Consider the following 19,966-nt stretch of genomic DNA (forward strand, 5'->3'; position numbering starts at 1 on the left):
CGCTTGTTTAGCTTCCTTCCTGACCGTTATCCATACATCTTGTAACAATACTCTAAACAAAGAAAAACATCCATAAACCGTATTTTGGGAATTCAGGCTTAGTTTTCCAGGATACTTCCTGCTGATTGGGGGTGTTGATAATCTTACAGGACCTAAAGATAATTTGGAATTACGGTCAAGTCCCGACTGAAAAATTCTGTGAGGCTTGATTATCCCAGCTAGGAGTCTTGGAACTGTTCTGGATGTAGAACACAGAGGAAACTCCAACAGAGGTCCTCTGAAATGTTGGACTATCTGAGCCATCTGCTCCTATGGAGATTTCTCACAGGGTCTTCCTTCATGAAACCTGAGTTTTCTAAGCCCAGAATGAATCCACGTCCTCTTGTTTCCTATGGAAACAAAAAACAAAATCTCTTCTTCAAAGTAAGATATCTTTTGACATAAATTTTGAATTCAAAGCATTTTCAAAATATGTATGTTGGATTAATCCAGCAACATTTATAATTAAATGTTTTTTAGCTGCTGTTGCTCCTTCTTTGGCATTCGAACAGTTCAAAGAGAACACAATAACTTACAGTATCCAGATTGTCTGTGGGTTTTCCATCTTTATGTGGCTTTAGTTTAAATTCTATTTCATTTATTGTTAACTTTTGGCTTTTTGAGACAGGGTTTCTCTGTGAATCTTTTGCTGTCCTGGAACTCACTCTGTAGACCAGGCTATCCTTGACTCAGAGATCTGCCTGCCTCTGCCTCCCAAGTGCTGGGATTAAAGGTCTGAGGTCTCAAACCAAAGGAAACAAGGGAGAAGGAGCTGATCAACAAGAATTCCTTGCTTTTTTATTTCTTTATTTTGGAGACCATGAGACCAGCTAACTCTAGCTTATACCACCATTTCTTGAATTATGAGTCAACATAAATTCTTATTCTTTTTAGACATTTGCATCAGAAAGAAGAGAAGTAACTAAGGTTGCCTTCATGTGTTAAGGGAAGGGACAATGGAATGTTAATGAGTAAGATGCTAAAATCAAAAAGCAAAACATTTACTAGGGATCCTGTTATTTGGAGATTGTTTTCTTGAATAGACAGCCAAAGAGGAAAGTGTTAAACCAAATAGGTCTGTAGTAAAAGACCAACTTGTGTACTTGAAGTACCTTGATCACTTCACTTTAAATTTATTCATAAGCACTGAGAGAGCATGTCTCAGACCTTGAACAAAGTTCTTAATTTGAATGGAATCTCTGAGAACGATGCAGTTCTTAGGGCACCCAGACTCATCATATCAATCTCTATTCGTGTGAAAAAGAATAAAATAGAAAAAAATTAGTAACTGCAATCCTATGCTTATTTTGACTTTTGGTCACCAAAAACTGAAGAGTGTTTTGTTTTAGACAGTACGGAATTACAACTTAAATAAAATTTTGTGAAGTTTTTTCCTTCTCTTGGTCTAATAACAATTTTGATTTTCTTCCTTCAGCAAAATGGAGTCAGGCTTCTCACAAGCCTTCGCTGAAGAACTCAACTGCCTCATCTGCCTGAGCTACCTTACAGACCCAGTCACCATAAGCTGTGGCCACAGCTTCTGTCGAGCCTGCCTCCACCTTTCCTGGGAAGACAGTCAGGTTCCTGTCCATTGTCCTACGTGTAGGGAACCATCCCAGCAGAAGGACTTCAGAACCAACATTGTTCTGAAGAAGCTGGTGTCCATTGCCAGACAAGCCAGCCTCATGAAGTACCTGAGTTCTGAGGAGAATAAGTGTGTGACCCACAAGGAGACAAAGGGGATCTTCTGTATGGAGAAGAGCATCTACCTCTGTCGACTCTGCTCTGACTCCCATGAGCACGGAGGTCACAAACACTGTCCCATTGAAGCAGCTGCTGAGAGTCAAATGGTGAGTGATGCTTCTGAGAGAACATGAAACCTGGAGAGTGAGGCTCAGCTGGACACAAGAAGATGCTGGTCCTGATTATGAGGAATCCACTCTTTTCTGAATGGTGGCCCTTTATTAGCAGCTAGTGAAGAAAGAGTGACTATAAATGTAAACATTCCTTGGGTAACCCTTGGGTGTATGATCACTTGTGTTTTATTTTATATTATTTCCAGGTCATTGGAAAGTGAAATACTGTATTCATATTTTTGAAAAGTGTCTATGACTGGAGATTATATTAGAAAATACAGTGGAGTCAGTTATAGAGAAGCCCAATATTATGTAAATTACCGAGATATCATTCATAATTATCACTTTACCTGAACAGATGGATAGGCCATATTCTATTTATGTGTCTTAAACCTAAAATTCAAAGTTACCTAAATTAAAAAAAGAACATTATGATCCTTCTTTTCTTGATAAGGTTATTTTATTTAATGTTCGAGAATCTGACCATCATCACTGTTTATCAAAAGCTGATATTCATTGTTTCTTACAGGAGAGACTTCTAAAGCAAATTACATCTTTATGGGACAAGATCCAAGAAATTCAAGAGAATCTAGAGGCAGAGAGCAGAATGAAAATTTTGTTTATAGTGAGTATGAGATTTGTGATGGAAATCTGTTCAAGATACTTATTTTTCCAAATTGTCATTCAAGATTTAGGTATAAGGCATGGGATATGATACTAGGAAAACATGTTATGATGGCCTCTCATTCTGAGTGTGAAATATAGCTCTGCATGTGGAAAGATGGCCTGGTGTATGGAAAAAGAGTCTGAAACAAATGAGTCAATTGCTCACAGTTTAGCACACTGCATTAGACTCTAGGACTACACCATGGATTCTAATTAATGCCTGCAGAGTTTCATATTTGCCTGAACATATAAATTATCAATCATCACCATTTCTTCAGGTAACTTTGTTTTTGTGTATATGTGAAAATGTTTAGGGCTTCATTGCCTTAGTATTGATGGAGGCTGCTTGTTCATTTCTGGCTGCCCAGAACCCAAATAATCATGCTGAAACTATACAAATTAAAACACTGCTCTGCCTATTAGCTCAGGCTTCTTATTAACTAACACTTACATCTTAAATTAACCAATACCTATTATTTGTGTATTACCATGAAGCTCGTATTTTACTGGTAAGGTTCTGGCTGGTAGCTCGTCTTTCTCCTTTGGTGGCTACATGACATTTCCTTGAGTCTGGCTACTTTCTCCTTTATCTCTACTTGGAATTCCCACCTTGCTTTAATCTGCCCTGCCATATGCCCAAAGAAGCTTCTTTATTAACCAATGGTAACAAAACACATTCACAGTATATGGAGGGGAATCCCAAATACCTCCCCTTTTCTGTCTAAATAAAAAGGAAGGTTTTAGCTTTAACATATGAAAATTCCATGTAACAAAATGCAGTTGAATTACAGTTACAACATTCATATCTACTTTACATTTATCATAACTAAGGAAAACTATAATTATAACTATCTATTCTTCAAGTCCATCCACGATCCCAGTTGGCTATAGTATTACTTAAGTTAACCGGAAGCGCATTGTAAACAACTTCCAAAATTCTAGAATTGACAGAGGCATCTTGCTACCTTTACAGTCATCCAAAGTTCTGTAACTTTGGGACATCCATCTTCAGCCTACAGACCCCATAGTATCCAGTAGACATTTTCATTAAGAAGGAAATTTGAAAGACTGTTTCACCTAAGAAACAAATGAAACCAAGGAATTTCCATTTCTGACAAGTCCATCATTGTGTGTGTAGCACAGCAATCGGAGTCTGTCAAATTTAAGCCTAGAATGATGCAATGGGGGGAGGAGAATGCAATATTTTATAAATATCATTGACAATGTTCCGTTTCTTTCAGGACTACCTGCTTGTGAGGGAAGACATGATCAGGATAGAGTATAGGAAATGGCATGCAATCCTCTGTGAAGAGGAAGAGGAACACATTGAGCACATGAAAAATGAAGGCAATTGTGTTTTAGAGAAACTCAGAGAAAGTGAAGTCATGATGATTCAAAAGAGCAAACAACTAAGAGAAATGCACCAGGAACTGATGGCGATGTCCCAGGAGCCATATGTGGTGCTGCTGCAGGTGAGCAGGGAGGAGTGAGACAAAGGTTTTATTCTCTTAGGTTCACACTGGTGGTTGTTATACTAAGGTTTTTTTTTTTTTAACGTTTTCTACATTTATTTTAGGGGGTTCTTATTCAGTAATAATCTGAGGAAACTAAATTCTGTAATAATTTTGCCAGAACTAGATTTTTTAAAATTGTGTTAGTAGATTCCTCAAGAAATATGTCCTAATTTTTGATTTTGTAACTTGCCTCTCTGAAAGACAAAATTCAGTGTTTCCATTTCTTACACTTTGTAGCCTGTACTTAGATATTGTGCACAATTCCAAAGAATGCTATTACTTAATTTCTTCTTTTTGAATGTTGTATTTTTGAGAGATCTTTAGGAGAATGGGATTTTGAGATAGGGTTCTAGTCTATGGATCATGATCACCTACAACTCACAATAATCTTAGGGTTTTTATCCTGGCAATTCTGTAATTAGAGGCATGAGGCAGCATGCATGGGAGAGCTCATACATTTGAAGTACCCTAGTTAAAGTATCCCTCTGTGCTCTTTTGTTCAGATCAGTGAATGTTATCTTTTGCAGACAGCTGGGGTTTCAAAATCAATGTATAATCAGTACCCTGGTATTCCTATAATTTACTTTCACAGCCTCATTTAATCAAGGATTAGAATTGTGCTAATCTGCTTGTTGGAATTACCCTGCTAATTAAATATAAAATTTCAGTTTAGACAGGCTCTTTGCCTGCCTTTTTATGAATTTTATAAACAAAATTCAGGATTCTAAATTTATCTTGCTTCCTTTGCAGTGTTTGGATGACATATTCAGAAGGTGAGTTTAGCCATTGGTGCTAGCCGGGATTCCCTGAAATTGCTGTAAAATTGGTTAAGCAGACTTGGAAAAGTGCATATATACTTTATAGAGATTATATTCTATTCTTTGAGTATGACGTGTTATAGATGTTTAAATATTATCTGTTATTCATGTGGAATGTATGTGTGTTCATGTTCATGCACAAGTAGCAGTGCACATGTGTGGAGGTCAGAGGACAACTTTCAGGAGAAAGATTTTTCCTTCTACCATGGGTTCCAGGGCTTGAACTCAGTTGTCAGGCTTGTGTTTCAAGGGAATTGACCCAAGAGCGTTTGGCTGAAGGTGGAGTGAGATTTTTCCTAATCAACTATGATGATGTGTTTAGTACCAGGCAAATCAATATTTTCTTGTCCTTGCAGGAGTGAGTCAATGCAGTTGAGCATTCCCCAGGGTATGAAACCAGAACTCCCTGCCCTCCCCATGACTGGACTCACTGAAAGATTCAAGTACTTCAAAGGTGAGTGTGAGCAATAATGGAAATAGGAGCGGTGCCCTTACACAGTGCGATAACCTTTGCAAACACAAATATTTTAACACCTGAGAAATACGTCTTGCTTAGTCATATTGTAATCTTCTTAATTACTTGGTTATCTTACAAACAAAGAAACAAAAATGAATGCCAATATATCAGGTTGTGTGTGATACTAACTGTATAGAGAGTATCAGTTTTTCATTGAGGCATAAGGAATGATTAATTAATTGAGGACAGTTTAATTCAAATTATGAGCACCCACTGGTGGAGATATTTGATTTTATTCCTTTATACATTTTAGCAATTGATTTATTTTATTACATTATGATTCATAGACTAAAAATATACAAGATACTGTTGTGCACAGTAGTAATCCCATCAATATCATAGAGAGAGAGAAGTGCCAGCGACTTTGAGGACAGTCTTGTCAACACAGTGAGTTCCATGCCAGTCAAGTTTAAATAGTAATACCCTATCTCAAAAGGAACTGAAAAAGAAAATCATAAAATAACGAAACAGGTAAAGCCACATATCATGAGCAATGAATATAAAACTAGTTGATAGAACATGGGGCAGTTTCTAAATCACCCTTGTAGATCTAAAAGTCAATTTCAGCTGGGCGGTAATGGTGTAAACTTTTAATCCCAGTACTTGGGAGGCAGAGGCAGGCAGATTTTTGTAAGTTCTAAGTTCTAGGCCAGTGTACAAAAGCTAGTTCCAGGACAAGCTCCAAGGCTTCAGAGAAACACTGTCTTGAAAAACAACAACAAAAAGTCAATTTCAACGTCACAGGGAAAGATTATCAGAGGAACCAGAGGTTAAAGGAGGATAATTAGTAACAGAGATTTACTACTAAAGTATATTTAGCTCCTTCTTTAGTATAAATATGATGAATTACATGGAAAGACCAACACCAATATGAAAGCAACCACTGCTCATATCTTAGGAATATCTAAAAAGATACATAAAAATGTACACCAAAGAGGACAGCCTTTACTGTGGCCCTGACTGCAATACACACATCTTCCCTTTGCCAGGTGTAACTGAAAGTCACCTGTCAGAGGTAGGCTGAGGTCCTCTCATCTACAGCATCTACAAAATGTTTCATAAAACTTTTCATCACGCTACCACTCTGTTTTTTTGCACTAATTCTTGGCTTTGGTGAATTTAACCTTTAATTCAAGCCAGTTTTTAAAAACCAAGAAGATTCACAGGACCTCTGTCACCTCAGAAATACAAATGGTCATTTTAACTAAAATGTTTATTCTTTCCACAGTGCACGTTTTCTTTGAAAATCTATTCATATTCTGTTTCAAGAAGAACCTATTTAATGTCATGAAAAGAGCCAGTTTCAGACCTCACCATCAGGATACATCTGCGGAACCTGCTGGATGCTATTTGGCCTCCTGGGGATCACAGAGCTTCATCTCAGGGAAATATTACTGGGAAGTGGATTTTAAGGACTCTTGGGACTGGGCTGTAGGAGTATGTACCAATTCCTGGTTAAGGAATAGAAACAAAGCAGTTGAGACTAAGGGTGCATTTCTTCTTTTCTGTATTAAGGAGGGTAGTCATTACAATCTCCTCACCACAAACCCAGTAATCCATCACTATATAGAGAATCCAGTGGGCAGGGTTGGTGTGTTCCTTGATTGTGAGGCTGGATATTTAAGTTTCCTGAATATTGCCAAGAGTTCCCTCATATACAAATATCCTCATTACACTTTCAATCACCGTGTCTGGCCTTTCTTCTCCTATGGTCAAGCAATACCATAGGAAGTTGTAATCCAGCATTCATTGTTTTTAAAATATTTGCTACTGTAATGTTATCAATTTTATTGCTATTAAATATTAAAATACTATTAAGTGAGAATGAGGGTTGACTACATTGTATTTTCATCTGTTGTCTCCATATTTCACAAAGAACACTTCAATGGCTGGGAAACCGGATGGGACAGAAACCCCAACAAGTAGGCCCATCATGTTACAGAATGGTGCCCACATGGATAACTGCAACCACAGAAAGCCTGAGAAAGCTTGGGAAAGAATAGAGTAAAGCATGGCTTCTTGGTAGCAGCATTTTTTCGGGTCTGCTCTGCTTTCTAGAGGCAAGCAAGTACTCTCATTTAATAGAGGCTTCCGGACTCAGCTTTAGCTGCAAAACCCTGCAGTTATTTAAGAGGTTCTGTCACGAACACTTCAATAGTGTTCAAAAAAGCTGACTGCATGCTTTTCAGTTTTCAGCCATAGCGGGAAAAAGGCACAGTGTTTTAAAATGCCAGCTTTCTGGGCTGTCCTGCCAGGGCAAACTCTGATTCTTTCAGGCAGGCGGTTTGACTATTGAGCATTTGAGTGTGGTTTGTGAGCACACTGCTGCAGCTTGTTCGCTGCCAGGGACCTTGAAACACTGTAGAGTTGTGGCAATAAACATTGCTACAGTAAACATTGTAAAATGGTTTACAGTGTGTTTAAAATATATGTAGGCTTGGGAAAGAAGAAAAAGGTTAAAGTCCTTAAAAAAAGAGAGTAGTTGGATGTGGTGGTATAAACTCTCATTCATTGTTAGTGGGAATGAAAACTTGTGCAACCACTTTGGAAATCTGTGTGGCAGTTTCTCAGGAAACTGGAGGTCAACCTACCTCAGGAACCAGCAATTCCACTCTTGGGAATATACCCAAGAGATGCCCAATTATACTACAATAGCATTTGTTCAACTATGTTCATAGCAGCACTATTTGTAATAGCCAGAACCTGGAAACAACCTAGGTGTCCCTCAATAGAAGAATGGATAAAGAAGGTGTCAATATATACTTTAGAGTTTTACTCAGTGGTAAAAACAATGACATCTTGAATTTTGCATGCAAATGGATGGAAATAGAAAACACTTTACTGTGTGAGATAACACAGACCCAAAAAGATGAATATGGTATGTACTCATTCATAAGTGGATTCTAGCCATAAACAAATGACATTCAGCCTATAATTCATGATCCTAGAGAAGCTAAATAAGGTGAACCCAAAGAAAATCATATAGTTATCCTTCTGGATATTGGAAGTAGACAAGATTGCCAGGCAAAAGTTGGGTGCGTGGGGGTGGCATGGGATTAAGGTGAGATGGTTAGAGAGAAGGGAGAAGGGGAGGATTGGGGAGAACTTGGGAGAATGGGATGGTTGGGATGTAGGAAGGGTGGATATGGGAGCAGGGAAGAAGATATCTTAATTAAGGGAGCCATTTTAGGGTTGGCAAGAGACTTGACTCTACAGGGGTTCCCAGGTGTCCCAGGAGATGTCCCCAGCTAGGTCCTTGGACAGCAGAGGAGAGGGTGCCTGAAGTAGTCTTATTCTATAGCCACACTGATGAATATCTTGTGTGATATCTTCATATCACCATAGAACCTTCATCCGGCGATGGATGGAGATAGAGTCAGAGACCAACATTGGAGCACTGGACTGAGCTCTGAAGGTCCAAATGAGGAGCTGAAGGAGGGAGAAAATGAGCAAGGAAGTCAGGACCATGAGGGGTGCGTCCACCCACTGAGACGGTGGGACTGATCTAATGGGAGCTCACCAAAGCCAGCTGGACTGGGCCTAATGGAGCATGTGATCAAACTGGACTCTCTGATTGTGGCTGTCAATGAGGGCTGACTGAGAAGCCAAGGACAATGGCACTGTGTTTTGATTCTACTGCATGGACTGGTTTTGTGGGAGCCTAATCTGTTTGGACGCTCACTTTCCTAGAACTGGATGGAGTGGGGAGGACCTTGAATTTCCCATGGAGCAGGGAACCCTGACTGCTCTTAGGACTGGAGAGGGAGGGAGATGGGGAGTAGGAGGGAAATGGGAGGAGGCAGAAATTTTTAATAAATAAATAAATAAAAAGAATCATGCCTCTGTTTGATTCTAGAAAAATGAACTTACCCAATACAAGTCTACTACCAAGAAACCAGATTTGACACTAATGTTTTCTGGGAGCCTAGTCTGTTTGGTTGCTCACCTTCCTAGACCTTGGGCTTTCCACAGGGCAGGGCACCCTGACTGCTCTTAGGACTGGAGAGGGAAGGGGAGGGGGAGTGGGGAGAGTGGGAGGGAAATGGGAGGAGGTGGAAAGTTTTAATACATAAATAAATTAATTAATAAAAAAGTCAGGCAGATCTCTACAATTTAACAGTAGTGCTAATGACATATATACATGTATTCGTGAAAAGGAGCACTAATTTTTGTTGCAAAATATAAAAAAAACCAAATTCTCAACTTCATGCCAAAAAACCCCACAAAAAACAAAACAAAAAACAAGAAAAAAAAGGAAAACACTTTCCTGAGTGAGGTAGCCCCAACTCCCAAAAATGAATATGGTTTGTATTCCCTCATAAGTGAATACTAGCTATAAAGAAAGGAAGTTGAGCCTATAGTTCATGATCCTAGAGAAGCTAAATAATAAGGTTAACCCAAAGAAAAACATATATTGATCTACTTGGAGATTGGAAACAGATGAGATCGTCTGACAAAATTGGGAGCACAGTGGTGGGAGGGAGAAGGGAGGGCAGTAGTGGAAGAGAAGAGGAGAAGGAAGGGGAAAATGGGAGGGGTGAGGAGAACTCAAGGGAATGGGATGGTCAAGGTGGAGGAGGGGCAGAGATGTGGTAATGGAAAGACATCTTGATTAAGGGAGCCATTATGGGCTTAGCAGAAACCTGGCTCTAGAGAAATTCCTGGGAATCCACAAAGATGACTCCAGCTAAAACTATAAGCCATAGAGGAGATGGGGCCTAATCTTGACTTGCATTATATAGTCAGACTGATGATTATCTTAAATATCACCATAGAACCTTCATCCAACAACTGATGTAAACAAAGGCAGAGACCCACATTGGAGCACTGGACTGAGCTCCCAAAGTCCAGGTGAAGAGTGAGACGCCATTGAGCCTATAGTTCATGATCCTAGAGAACCTAAATAATAGAGTGAACCTAAAGAAAAACTTATTTATCCTCCTGGATATTGGAAGTAGACAAGACCGCCGGATGATGTTTTCTAATTCCATCCATTTGCTTTCAAATTTCCTGATGTCAATGTTTTTAATAGTGAAGTAATAGTACACTCTGATAATTTACCACATTTTCACTCTCCAGTCCTCATTTGAGGGACATATGGGTTGTTTTCACATTCTGGCTTTTACAAGATAGGCTGCTGTAAATATTGTTGAGCAAGTGTTCTGTAGTATGATTGAGCACGTGTTGATTGTCTAAGGCAGCCCTCCTTCCCCGAGTCCTACTGCATGGTGTTGGTGGACTCCAGGTCAGAATGGAGCCCTGCTGGAGCGGAGCCCTGCTGGAGCACATTCAGCACAGGGACTTCAGGGGGGCAAGCATTCTCCTCTCGTGGATGCTCCGGCCCCAGTCTCTACCTGCCGTATCAGGGAGAACTAGCTGTGAGCAGAGGTGGGCAGGATTACACAGCCCAAGAGGAATGACAAGTCACCAGGTGGACTTATTCCCGAGCAGCGACTAAGGGAGCCAAAGCCTTTGTTTGGTTTTAATACAGCTAAGACGGCCCTCCCGTTAGTGAGCTCCTCTGTGGAGTGGGGCGCTTTGGAGGCTTAGTGCCGCCCCAGGACCCCGCGCTAAGGGGAGAATTATGCGCCTTGGGCTCGGGCGATCAGGCAGTGGGACTGGGTGTCAGAGAGGCGGGGGAGGGGCAGACTGCCATTATCAAAGTGAGAGGGACGCCGGTTAGGGTGCCTGCGCTGTGCTCTGTAACAAAATGGTTTGACCCAGAGTAGGGGAGGTTCTCTGGACAAGCTCTCCCACGTGACAATATAGGGAACCTGGTACAGAAACAGAATGCTTGTTAGCATTTCTTTCGGATTTCCACAGCTCGGTCTGCAGCTTCTCTCTAAAGTTAAGAGTTAGGGTCAGAGAGGTGGTTACCTACTCCCCCATGGTACCAGATTTAGACTCGAGTACAAACAGATATACAAAAACAAAGACACAACATAAAACCAAAGACACAAAAAGCCAAAACCAAACTCAAAAAACCAAAGACACGAAAAGCCAAAACCAAACTCAAAATCAGAAGCTGCACAGCACTACAGATTCAGATGGAGGTGAGCCACAAAAAGTCGTGCCTTCTGGGAACCAGAGGAGTGACCTGGTCACTCTTACTCTTAGCCCCTTCAGATACTGGCCCTACGTAGGTACAATTTCTCAGGATACCAACAAACACAGACTACAATAATCACAGAAACAAACAAAGCAGACAGACAAAGACAATAAAGGTGCTCCATCTTACCTCCAACTGGGCCTGGAATGGGTCCAGAAGCAACTCATTTCCCGGCCAACGCACCGAAATGTTGGACTAGAAGTCCAAACATCAAGGAGAAGTTGCTCCAGACACCACTAACACAACCACAATTGATGCAAAAGCAAGAGGACTTTTATTCTATCATGACAGGGCCCTTCAGGTTCGGGATATAAAGGACCCCCGATAGCGGTTACAGCCCATCTTTTAAAGCGAAAAGCCACAGAAACAAGGGGGGAATCTGAAGGTTGCTTTCCAACTTATTGGATTGGCTTATTTAAAAGGTCACTAGCAGTGATTGGTCTATTCCAGGGCAGGAGAATAGCTGCGTGATCAGGTGAGATAAGGGGGAACATCTGTGGGCCCTCCTGACCTTGTTCCAGTGACTAAATCAATACATCAGGAACTGAGTCAACATCTGTGGGTTGGCTTTGCCTCAATTCCCTGAATGGAGTTATGTTTGAAGATTATTCACAAGGACACAGGAGGATGAGCAGTCCAGCATGTGTGTGTGGGCGACTGTCCTGTTTCCAAGATGGAGTGAGTGTAAGGTTTTAGAAAAATGTCTTAGGGTTGAGGGGGCTTACAAATGCATTTAGAGTCTTTCAAGAGGTTTCTAGGAATAAAAGATGAAAACGAGGCATCCAGGTGCAAAACAATCAATAGTACCCGGTTGAGACCCTGCAGGTTCTGCCTGGCAGTAGTGACACACACTTTAATCCCAGCACTTCAGAGGCAGAGGCAGAGGCAGAGGCAGAGGCAGAGGCAGAGGCAGAGGCAGAGGCAGAGGCAGAGGCAGAGGCAGAGGCAGAGGCAGAGGCAGAGGCAGAGGCAGAGGCAGAGGCAGAGGCAGAGGCAGAGGCAGAGGCAGAGGCAGAGGCAGAGGCAGAGGCAGAGGCAGAGGCAGAGGCAGAGGCAGAGGCAGAGGCAGAGGCAGAGGCAGAGGCAGAGGCAGAGGCAGAGGCAGAGGCAGAGGCAGAGGCAGAGGCAGAGGCAGAGGCAGAGGCAGAGGCAGAGGCAGAGGCAGAGGCAGAGGCAGAGGCAGAGGCAGAGGCAGAGGCAGAGGCAGAGGCAGAGGCAGAGGCAGAGGCAGAGGCAGAGGCAGAGGCAGAGGCAGAGGCAGAGGCAGAGGCAGAGGCAGAGGCAGAGGCAGAGGCAGAGGCAGAGGCAGAGGCAGAGGCAGAGGCAGAGGCAGAGGCAGAGGCAGAGGCAGAGGCAGAGGCAGAGGCAGAGGCAGAGGCAGAGGCAGAGGCAGAGGCAGAGGCAGAGGCAGAGGCAGAGGCAGAGGCAGAGGCAGAGGCAGAGGCAGAGGCAGAGGCAGAGGCAGAGGCAGAGGCAGAGGCAGAGGCAGAGGCAGAGGCAGAGGCAGAGGCAGAGGCAGAGGCAGAGGCAGAGGCAGAGGCAGAGGCAGAGGCAGAGGCAGAGGCAGAGGCAGAGGCAGAGGCAGAGGCAGAGGCAGAGGCAGAGGCAGAGGCAGAGGCAGAGGCAGAGGCAGAGGCAGAGGCAGAGGCAGAGGCAGAGGCAGAGGCAGAGGCAGAGGCAGAGGCAGAGGCAGAGGCAGAGGCAGAGGCAGAGGCAGAGGCAGAGGCAGAGGCAGAGGCAGAGGCAGAGGCAGAGGCAGAGGCAGAGGCAGAGGCAGAGGCAGAGGCAGAGGCAGAGGCAGAGGCAGAGGCAGAGGCAGAGGCAGAGGCAGAGGCAGAGGCAGAGGCAGAGGCAGAGGCAGAGGCAGAGGCAGAGGCAGAGGCAGAGGCAGAGGCAGAGGCAGAGGCAGAGGCAGAGGCAGAGGCAGAGGCAGAGGCAGAGGCAGAGGCAGAGGCAGAGGCAGAGGCAGAGGCAGAGGCAGAGGCAGAGGCAGAGGCAGAGGCAGAGGCAGAGGCAGAGGCAGAGGCAGAGGCAGAGGCAGAGGCAGAGGCAGAGGCAGAGGCAGAGGCAGAGGCAGAGGCAGAGGCAGAGGCAGAGGCAGAGGCAGAGGCAGAGGCAGAGGCAGAGGCAGAGGCAGAGGCAGAGGCAGAGGCAGAGGCAGAGGCAGAGGCAGAGGCAGAGGCAGAGGCAGAGGCAGAGGCAGAGGCAGAGGCAGAGGCAGAGGCAGAGGCAGAGGCAGAGGCAGAGGCAGAGGCAGAGGCAGAGGCAGAGGCAGAGGCAGAGGCAGAGGCAGAGGCAGAGGCAGAGGCAGAGGCAGAGGCAGAGGCAGAGGCAGAGGCAGAGGCAGAGGCAGAGGCAGAGGCAGAGGCAGAGGCAGAGGCAGAGGCAGAGGCAGAGGCAGAGGCAGAGGCAGAGGCAGAGGCAGAGGCAGAGGCAGAGGCAGAGGCAGAGGCAGAGGCAGAGGCAGAGGCAGAGGCAGAGGCAGAGGCAGAGGCAGAGGCAGAGGCAGAGGCAGAGGCAGAGGCAGAGGCAGAGGCAGAGGCAGAGGCAGAGGCAGAGGCAGAGGCAGAGGCAGAGGCAGAGGCAGAGGCAGAGGCAGAGGCAGAGGCAGAGGCAGAGGCAGAGGCAGAGGCAGAGGCAGAGGCAGAGGCAGAGGCAGAGGCAGAGGCAGAGGCAGAGGCAGAGGCAGAGGCAGAGGCAGAGGCAGAGGCAGAGGCAGAGGCAGAGGCAGAGGCAGAGGCAGAGGCAGAGGCAGAGGCAGAGGCAGAGGCAGAGGCAGAGGCAGAGGCAGAGGCAGAGGCAGAGGCAGAGGCAGAGGCAGAGGCAGAGGCAGAGGCAGAGGCAGAGGCAGAGGCAGAGGCAGAGGCAGAGGCAGAGGCAGAGGCAGAGGCAGAGGCAGAGGCAGAGGCAGAGGCAGAGGCAGAGGCAGAGGCAGAGGCAGAGGCAGAGGCAGAGGCAGAGGCAGAGGCAGAGGCAGAGGCAGAGGCAGAGGCAGAGGCAGAGGCAGAGGCAGAGGCAGAGGCAGAGGCAGAGGCAGAGGCAGAGGCAGAGGCAGAGGCAGAGGCAGAGGCAGAGGCAGAGGCAGAGGCAGAGGCAGAGGCAGAGGCAGAGGCAGAGGCAGAGGCAGAGGCAGAGGCAGAGGCAGAGGCAGAGGCAGAGGCAGAGGCAGAGGCAGAGGCAGAGGCAGAGGCAGAGGCAGAGGCAGAGGCAGAGGCAGAGGCAGAGGCAGAGGCAGAGGCAGAGGCAGAGGCAGAGGCAGAGGCAGACCTCTGTTTTCCAGGCAGCCTGATCTACAGAGCTAGTTCCAAGAAAGCCAAGGTTATGCTGAAATATCCAGTCTAAAAAAATGTTGCAGGTTCTGAACTGCTGCACATCTCGATTTCCATGCGGTTCTCTGGTTGGTTAACTTGAACTCTAGACAGGTTGAACTAGGCATGCTTGAATTCTGATGTCACTACACATCTTTGGAACTCAATTAGAATGATGTATGTGGAATGATTTTTGTTTTGTTAATAAAGATAAAGTTGAATGTGTAGGAAAGGGAATGGATGTGGAAGGACGTGCAGTTGAGGTGAATATGATCAAAACAAGTTGTATAAAATTCTCAAAGAATTATTAAAAAATTGTCTAATTTTGATATTTGCCAAAATCACAGAGTGATGACATCATCATTTGTTATATCACAAAGAGGAGAATGTAGATACACTTGAAAATATTATGATACAGAAAAATACTATAAGAAAATTGCTAACTTTTCTTTGGCAAATTCTCACTGTATATCATAGGCAGGCCTTGAACTAAATCTCCTACTGTTTAGGAACCCAGTTCCTAGGACTCTAGGATTAAAGGTGTGAACTACACACCCAGCTAAGTAGTGACTCGGAGAATCTTGCTGTAGAGAATTTCTTGTGGGGATTAGACATAGTGTTAATTCAATCTTCCAACCATTTAGAATACTGTTACTCACAGAAGGTCACCAATTGGAAGCATTAGTAAAAGCAACCATGGAAGGAAGTAGGTGTGGTCTTAAGAGACTTTATAAGGACATTCCAGGGCCCAGTCAGATCCATTCTTCACCGGAGTAGCCAGAGTTTGTTTCTACACATTCTGGCTCCAGAGACTGCTAGATTTATCATATCTGCACACGAGGATTGGATCCCAGAGCTGAACTAATATTGTGGTGTCCCCAGTAAATATTGCTGAGGCCAGAGACAATTCCTTGGGTGAGTGCACAGTTTACAGGAGAAAGTCATTGATATTTCCTTTTTTAATTTGTCACCCAGGTGATATTTCTGCTTAGAAATAACCATTTGCTATTTACCAAAAAAGATTCTGCTCCCATTTGGTCATTTTTCTTTGTAAATATAATGTGAGTTACAAGGATAGATAATTTTAGATTACAGTCTTACATTACCATGATGTATTGTGCTCAGAGGTACTTAGGTGCTATTTTTCACTTTTGATCATTCTGCAAATTCTACGACTATTTTTAGACCCTTCTGTATGTAGTTCATAGATTCACGAGGTATCAATACCTCTAAATTAGGTGTAAAATATAATATATAATAATTAAATGCTTTGAGTGGGTTGAAAATTACTAGTATTTAGAGATATTTTCTATAACTATTAAGTATAAAAGTGAAAACTCAAGATTTAGTTAAGATTTTTTTTGCATTTTTTCTGTTATAAATTATAGGAAGATATCACTGTGAGAAATAATGTTTGTTAGTAGTTTACAATCTTGGAATAAGTGGCTAATTCTACCAGTGATTCATTGATATGGTTGGAATTATATGTGGGATTTATTTCTCTAATTTATTAGGGAAAACTAATGAAGCTCTTCTATTTATGAAAGCATAGTCTGATTAAAATCTGACACATTTTTTTTTCAATTCTGTGTTTAACTTTCATTATTTCTGTGTGCTTATAAGTTATTTTGGATCAAAGTACCTACTATAGTGCATAACATTCCAAAGGAATCAATCAGATAAGTTAAACAAGGCAGCATTGGAATTACAGTCTCTTCTAAACTAATCTCAACAATGAGTCCTGGCTTTTGAAGTACAAAGGACAACACACTAAAGACACTGACTCTATTTGCTTTAGACCCTGGATGCTTAAGATATTTGGGAGATATCTGTTTCATTCAAGCAAGATTATTGACTTGTGTAGGTATTCAAAGAGAAGGGGAATTGGCATCTGTTGATTAGATAGCCAAAATTCAAATAGTCATGGTAGCATCATTCATGCCTCTAGGATTCATTCCATAAACTCAAAAGATATGAACTGTATCTTTAGTAAGCATACAAGTCTCCCCAGAGAGTTCCCTAGCATTCAAATAGAAAGACTTTACTATAGACATGGAAACATCTGGGCATGTCTGTGAAGAATTATTTGGAGTAAATTCACGGCTGGTGAGAAGATCCACACTAAACCCTTCTGAGATCATTTCACCATTCCATGGTTGGGACTTTCAAACTGAAGAAAAAAGGGAGGAGGAGTTGTGTAACAAGTGTTGCTTGCTTTCAGCTTCCTTATTCTGGAGGCCATGAGACCAGGTATCTAAAGCTTCTGCCACCATTTCTTGCCTGCCATGATGGACACTGTCCATGAATTATGAGTCAAAATAAGTTCTTATGTTTGCTAAGTATTTGGAACAGAAAGACAAGAAGTTAACTACTGTTGCCTTCCTGTATCAAGGGGTGGTCAAATGTGATGTGAATGAGTAAGATGCTAAAATGCAAAACATTTTCTAGGTATTTTGTGAAGCAGGGAGTATTTTCTTGGCTAGAAAAAAGGAGGTGTTTAAACTACACATATCTGGAGCGAAAGAAACACATGTGTCGACTGAAGTTTTTGTCCCACCAGGTCACATAGTTGTTCAGTGCCAAAGAAATACACAGAGGTCCACATTAATTATAAACTGATTGGCTCATTAGCTCAAGCTTCTTATTAGCTCTTATAACTTATATTAGCCCGTAATTTTTGTCTGTGTTAGCCATGTGACTTGATAACTTTTTTTGGTGAGGCAGTCACATCTTGCTTCCTCTGCGTCTGGATGACGGCTGCAGACTAACTTTTTCCTCTTCCCAGAATTCTCCTGTTCTCATCATCCCACCTCTATTTCCTGCCTGGTCACCCTGCCTATATTTCCTGCCTTTCCTACTGGCCAATCAGTGTTTTATTAAAAATAATACAAGTGACAGGATAAAAGATCATTGTCCTATAGCACTCCCCCCCCCCTTTTTTTAAAAAAAAAAAAAAAGAACTCTGAATCTAATCTCCTTTGCTTAGCTTTTCTCCTGCCCATTATCCATAACAACTTATATCCAACATTCTAAACCAAGACAAAAATCCATATTCCATTTTTTTGGAATGTGGGCATAGTTTTCAAGGCTACTTCCTGCTGATTGGGGATGCTGGTTATGTAACAGGGACCTAAAGAAAATTTAGAATTATGGTCAAGTCCTGACTGGAAAATTCTGTGAGTCTTCATAATCTCAGCTAGCAGTCTTGAAATTGTTCTGGATGTAGAACTAAGACCTCTGGACCATCCGCTCTTATCAGAGATTTCTCAGGTAGTCTTCCTTGATCAGACTTAATTTTTGTTAGCCCAGAATGAATCCACAGCTTCTCATTTCTTGTGGAAACAAAAGTAATACCTCTTCTCCTTTTTACTTAAATTTTGTAACATACCTTTTTACTTAAATTTTGAAGTCAAGGCATTTTCAAAATATATATGTTGGATTAATCTAGCAGCATTTATAATCAAATATCTTTAAGCATCTTTTGCTCATTCCTCAACCATCAAACTCAAAGACAACACAATATCATACAGTATCCAGACTCTCTGTGTATGTTTCATTTTTATGTGGCTTTATTTTAAACTCTATTTCTTTTTATTTTAACTTTTGGCTTTTTGAGACAGGGTTTCTCTGTGTATCTTTAGCTGTCCTGGATCTCATTCTATAGATCAGGCTGTTCTTGAACTCACAGAGATTTGCCTGCCTCTGCCTCCCAAGTGTTGGGATTAAAGGTGTATGCCACCACACCTTGAACTCACAGAGATCCATCTGCCTCTATCTCCCAAGTGTTGGGATTAAAAGTATGTGCCACCAAACCCAACTATTCTCTTTCTTTCTTTTTTATTTTAAGGACTTTATTCTTTTTCTTTTTTCTCCCAAACCTACATATATTTTTAAACACACTGTCAACCATTTAGAGGTTTTTTTTTTTTTTTTAAAAATCTGAATTTGTCTTTACTGTACTTTTTCTAGCTACATGAGTCTTTAATTTGTTGAGCGATTTGGCTAGAATTAAAGTCGTGGCTTTGACAGCTGGATCCAACCCATTCCTTAGGTTTCTGAGAGCCTAGCTTTATGGTAGAGGTACTGACTGGAGCCATGTTTATTGTCACAACTATATGGAGTTCCTGACACCACCGAAAAGCATGCAGTAAGTTTTTTTTAAATCAACACCATTTAAGTGTTTTGTGGCAGGACCTCTTAAAAGAGCTGTAAGGTTTTCCATCTAAAGCTAAGTCAGGAAGCCTCTCTTACATCAGATATGCTTGTCTCTAGCAAAGAGAGCAAACCTGAGAAATTGCTGTTACAAAGAAGCCATGTTTAACCCTGTTGTTTTGTGTCTAGAATTACGTCCCAAGCTCTCTCAGGTTTTCTGTGGATGCAGTTGCCCACGCTGGGTGCTATTTGTTGACTGAAGTTTCTGTCCAACCAGGTCCTGCAGATGTTCAGTCCCAAAGAAATACGTAGAGGTCTATATTAATTATAAACTGATTGACCTACTAGCTTAGGATTCTTATCAACTCTTATAAATTATATTAGCCCCTAATTCTTGTCTGTGTTAGCCATGTGGATTGGTACCTTTTTCGCTGAGGCAGGCACATCTTGCTTTCTCCGTTTCTGGATGACGACCGCAGACTGACTCTTTTTCCTCTTTCCAGAATTCTGTTGTTATCATCACCCGCCCCCCTTCTACTTTCTGCATGGTTGCCTTGCCTCTACTTCCTGCCTGACTACTGGTCAAGCAGTGTTTTGTTAAAAATAACACAAGTGACAGGATAAACGACTATTGTCCCCTGCTGCACGTGGAATTCAAGGAGTGACTTCACCCCATTTTATACTTTTTCCCTAAACTCTAAGGGAGCCTGTCTTGACCTGTAACCAAAGCACTAAATAGATAGTCTGCAAAAAAGATGAGGTTTTAGAGCACGGAAGGTCACCAGATCATTTTCATTTATGTCAAGAAGAGTGAAACAGAAAACATCAACAACTGTAATCCTATACTTACCTTGAAATTTTGTCATGGAAAAATCAAGACTGTCTGGGCATACACAGAATTAAATCACAACTTGAATCAAATCTTGTGCAGTCTCCTGCTGCGCTGGGGTCCAATAATAGTAATTCTGCTTTTCCTCCTTCAGAAAA

The 19,966-nt window shown here is 42.7% G+C and overlaps 1 protein-coding gene across 1 annotated transcript; it reads left to right on the forward strand.

The window, feature by feature from the left end:
• The first annotated feature begins 1,478 nt into the window (after positions 1-1,478).
• LOC125401430 (tripartite motif-containing protein 43B-like) lies at positions 1,479-7,138 on the forward strand. The gene is made up of 6 exons (XM_087905919.1): positions 1,479-1,889; positions 2,425-2,520; positions 3,803-4,033; positions 4,826-4,848; positions 5,250-5,347; positions 6,639-7,138. Exons 1-6 carry the CDS (start codon positions 1,479-1,481, stop codon positions 7,136-7,138), a joined length of 1,359 nt encoding a protein of 452 aa, XP_087762045.1.
• The last annotated feature ends 12,828 nt before the right edge of the window (positions 7,139-19,966 follow it).

Source organism: Myodes glareolus, chromosome 4 (assembly GCF_982192425.1).
Source record: "Myodes glareolus chromosome 4, mMyoGla1.1, whole genome shotgun sequence".
In the NCBI taxonomy this organism is placed as follows: domain Eukaryota; kingdom Metazoa; phylum Chordata; class Mammalia; order Rodentia; family Cricetidae; genus Myodes; species Myodes glareolus.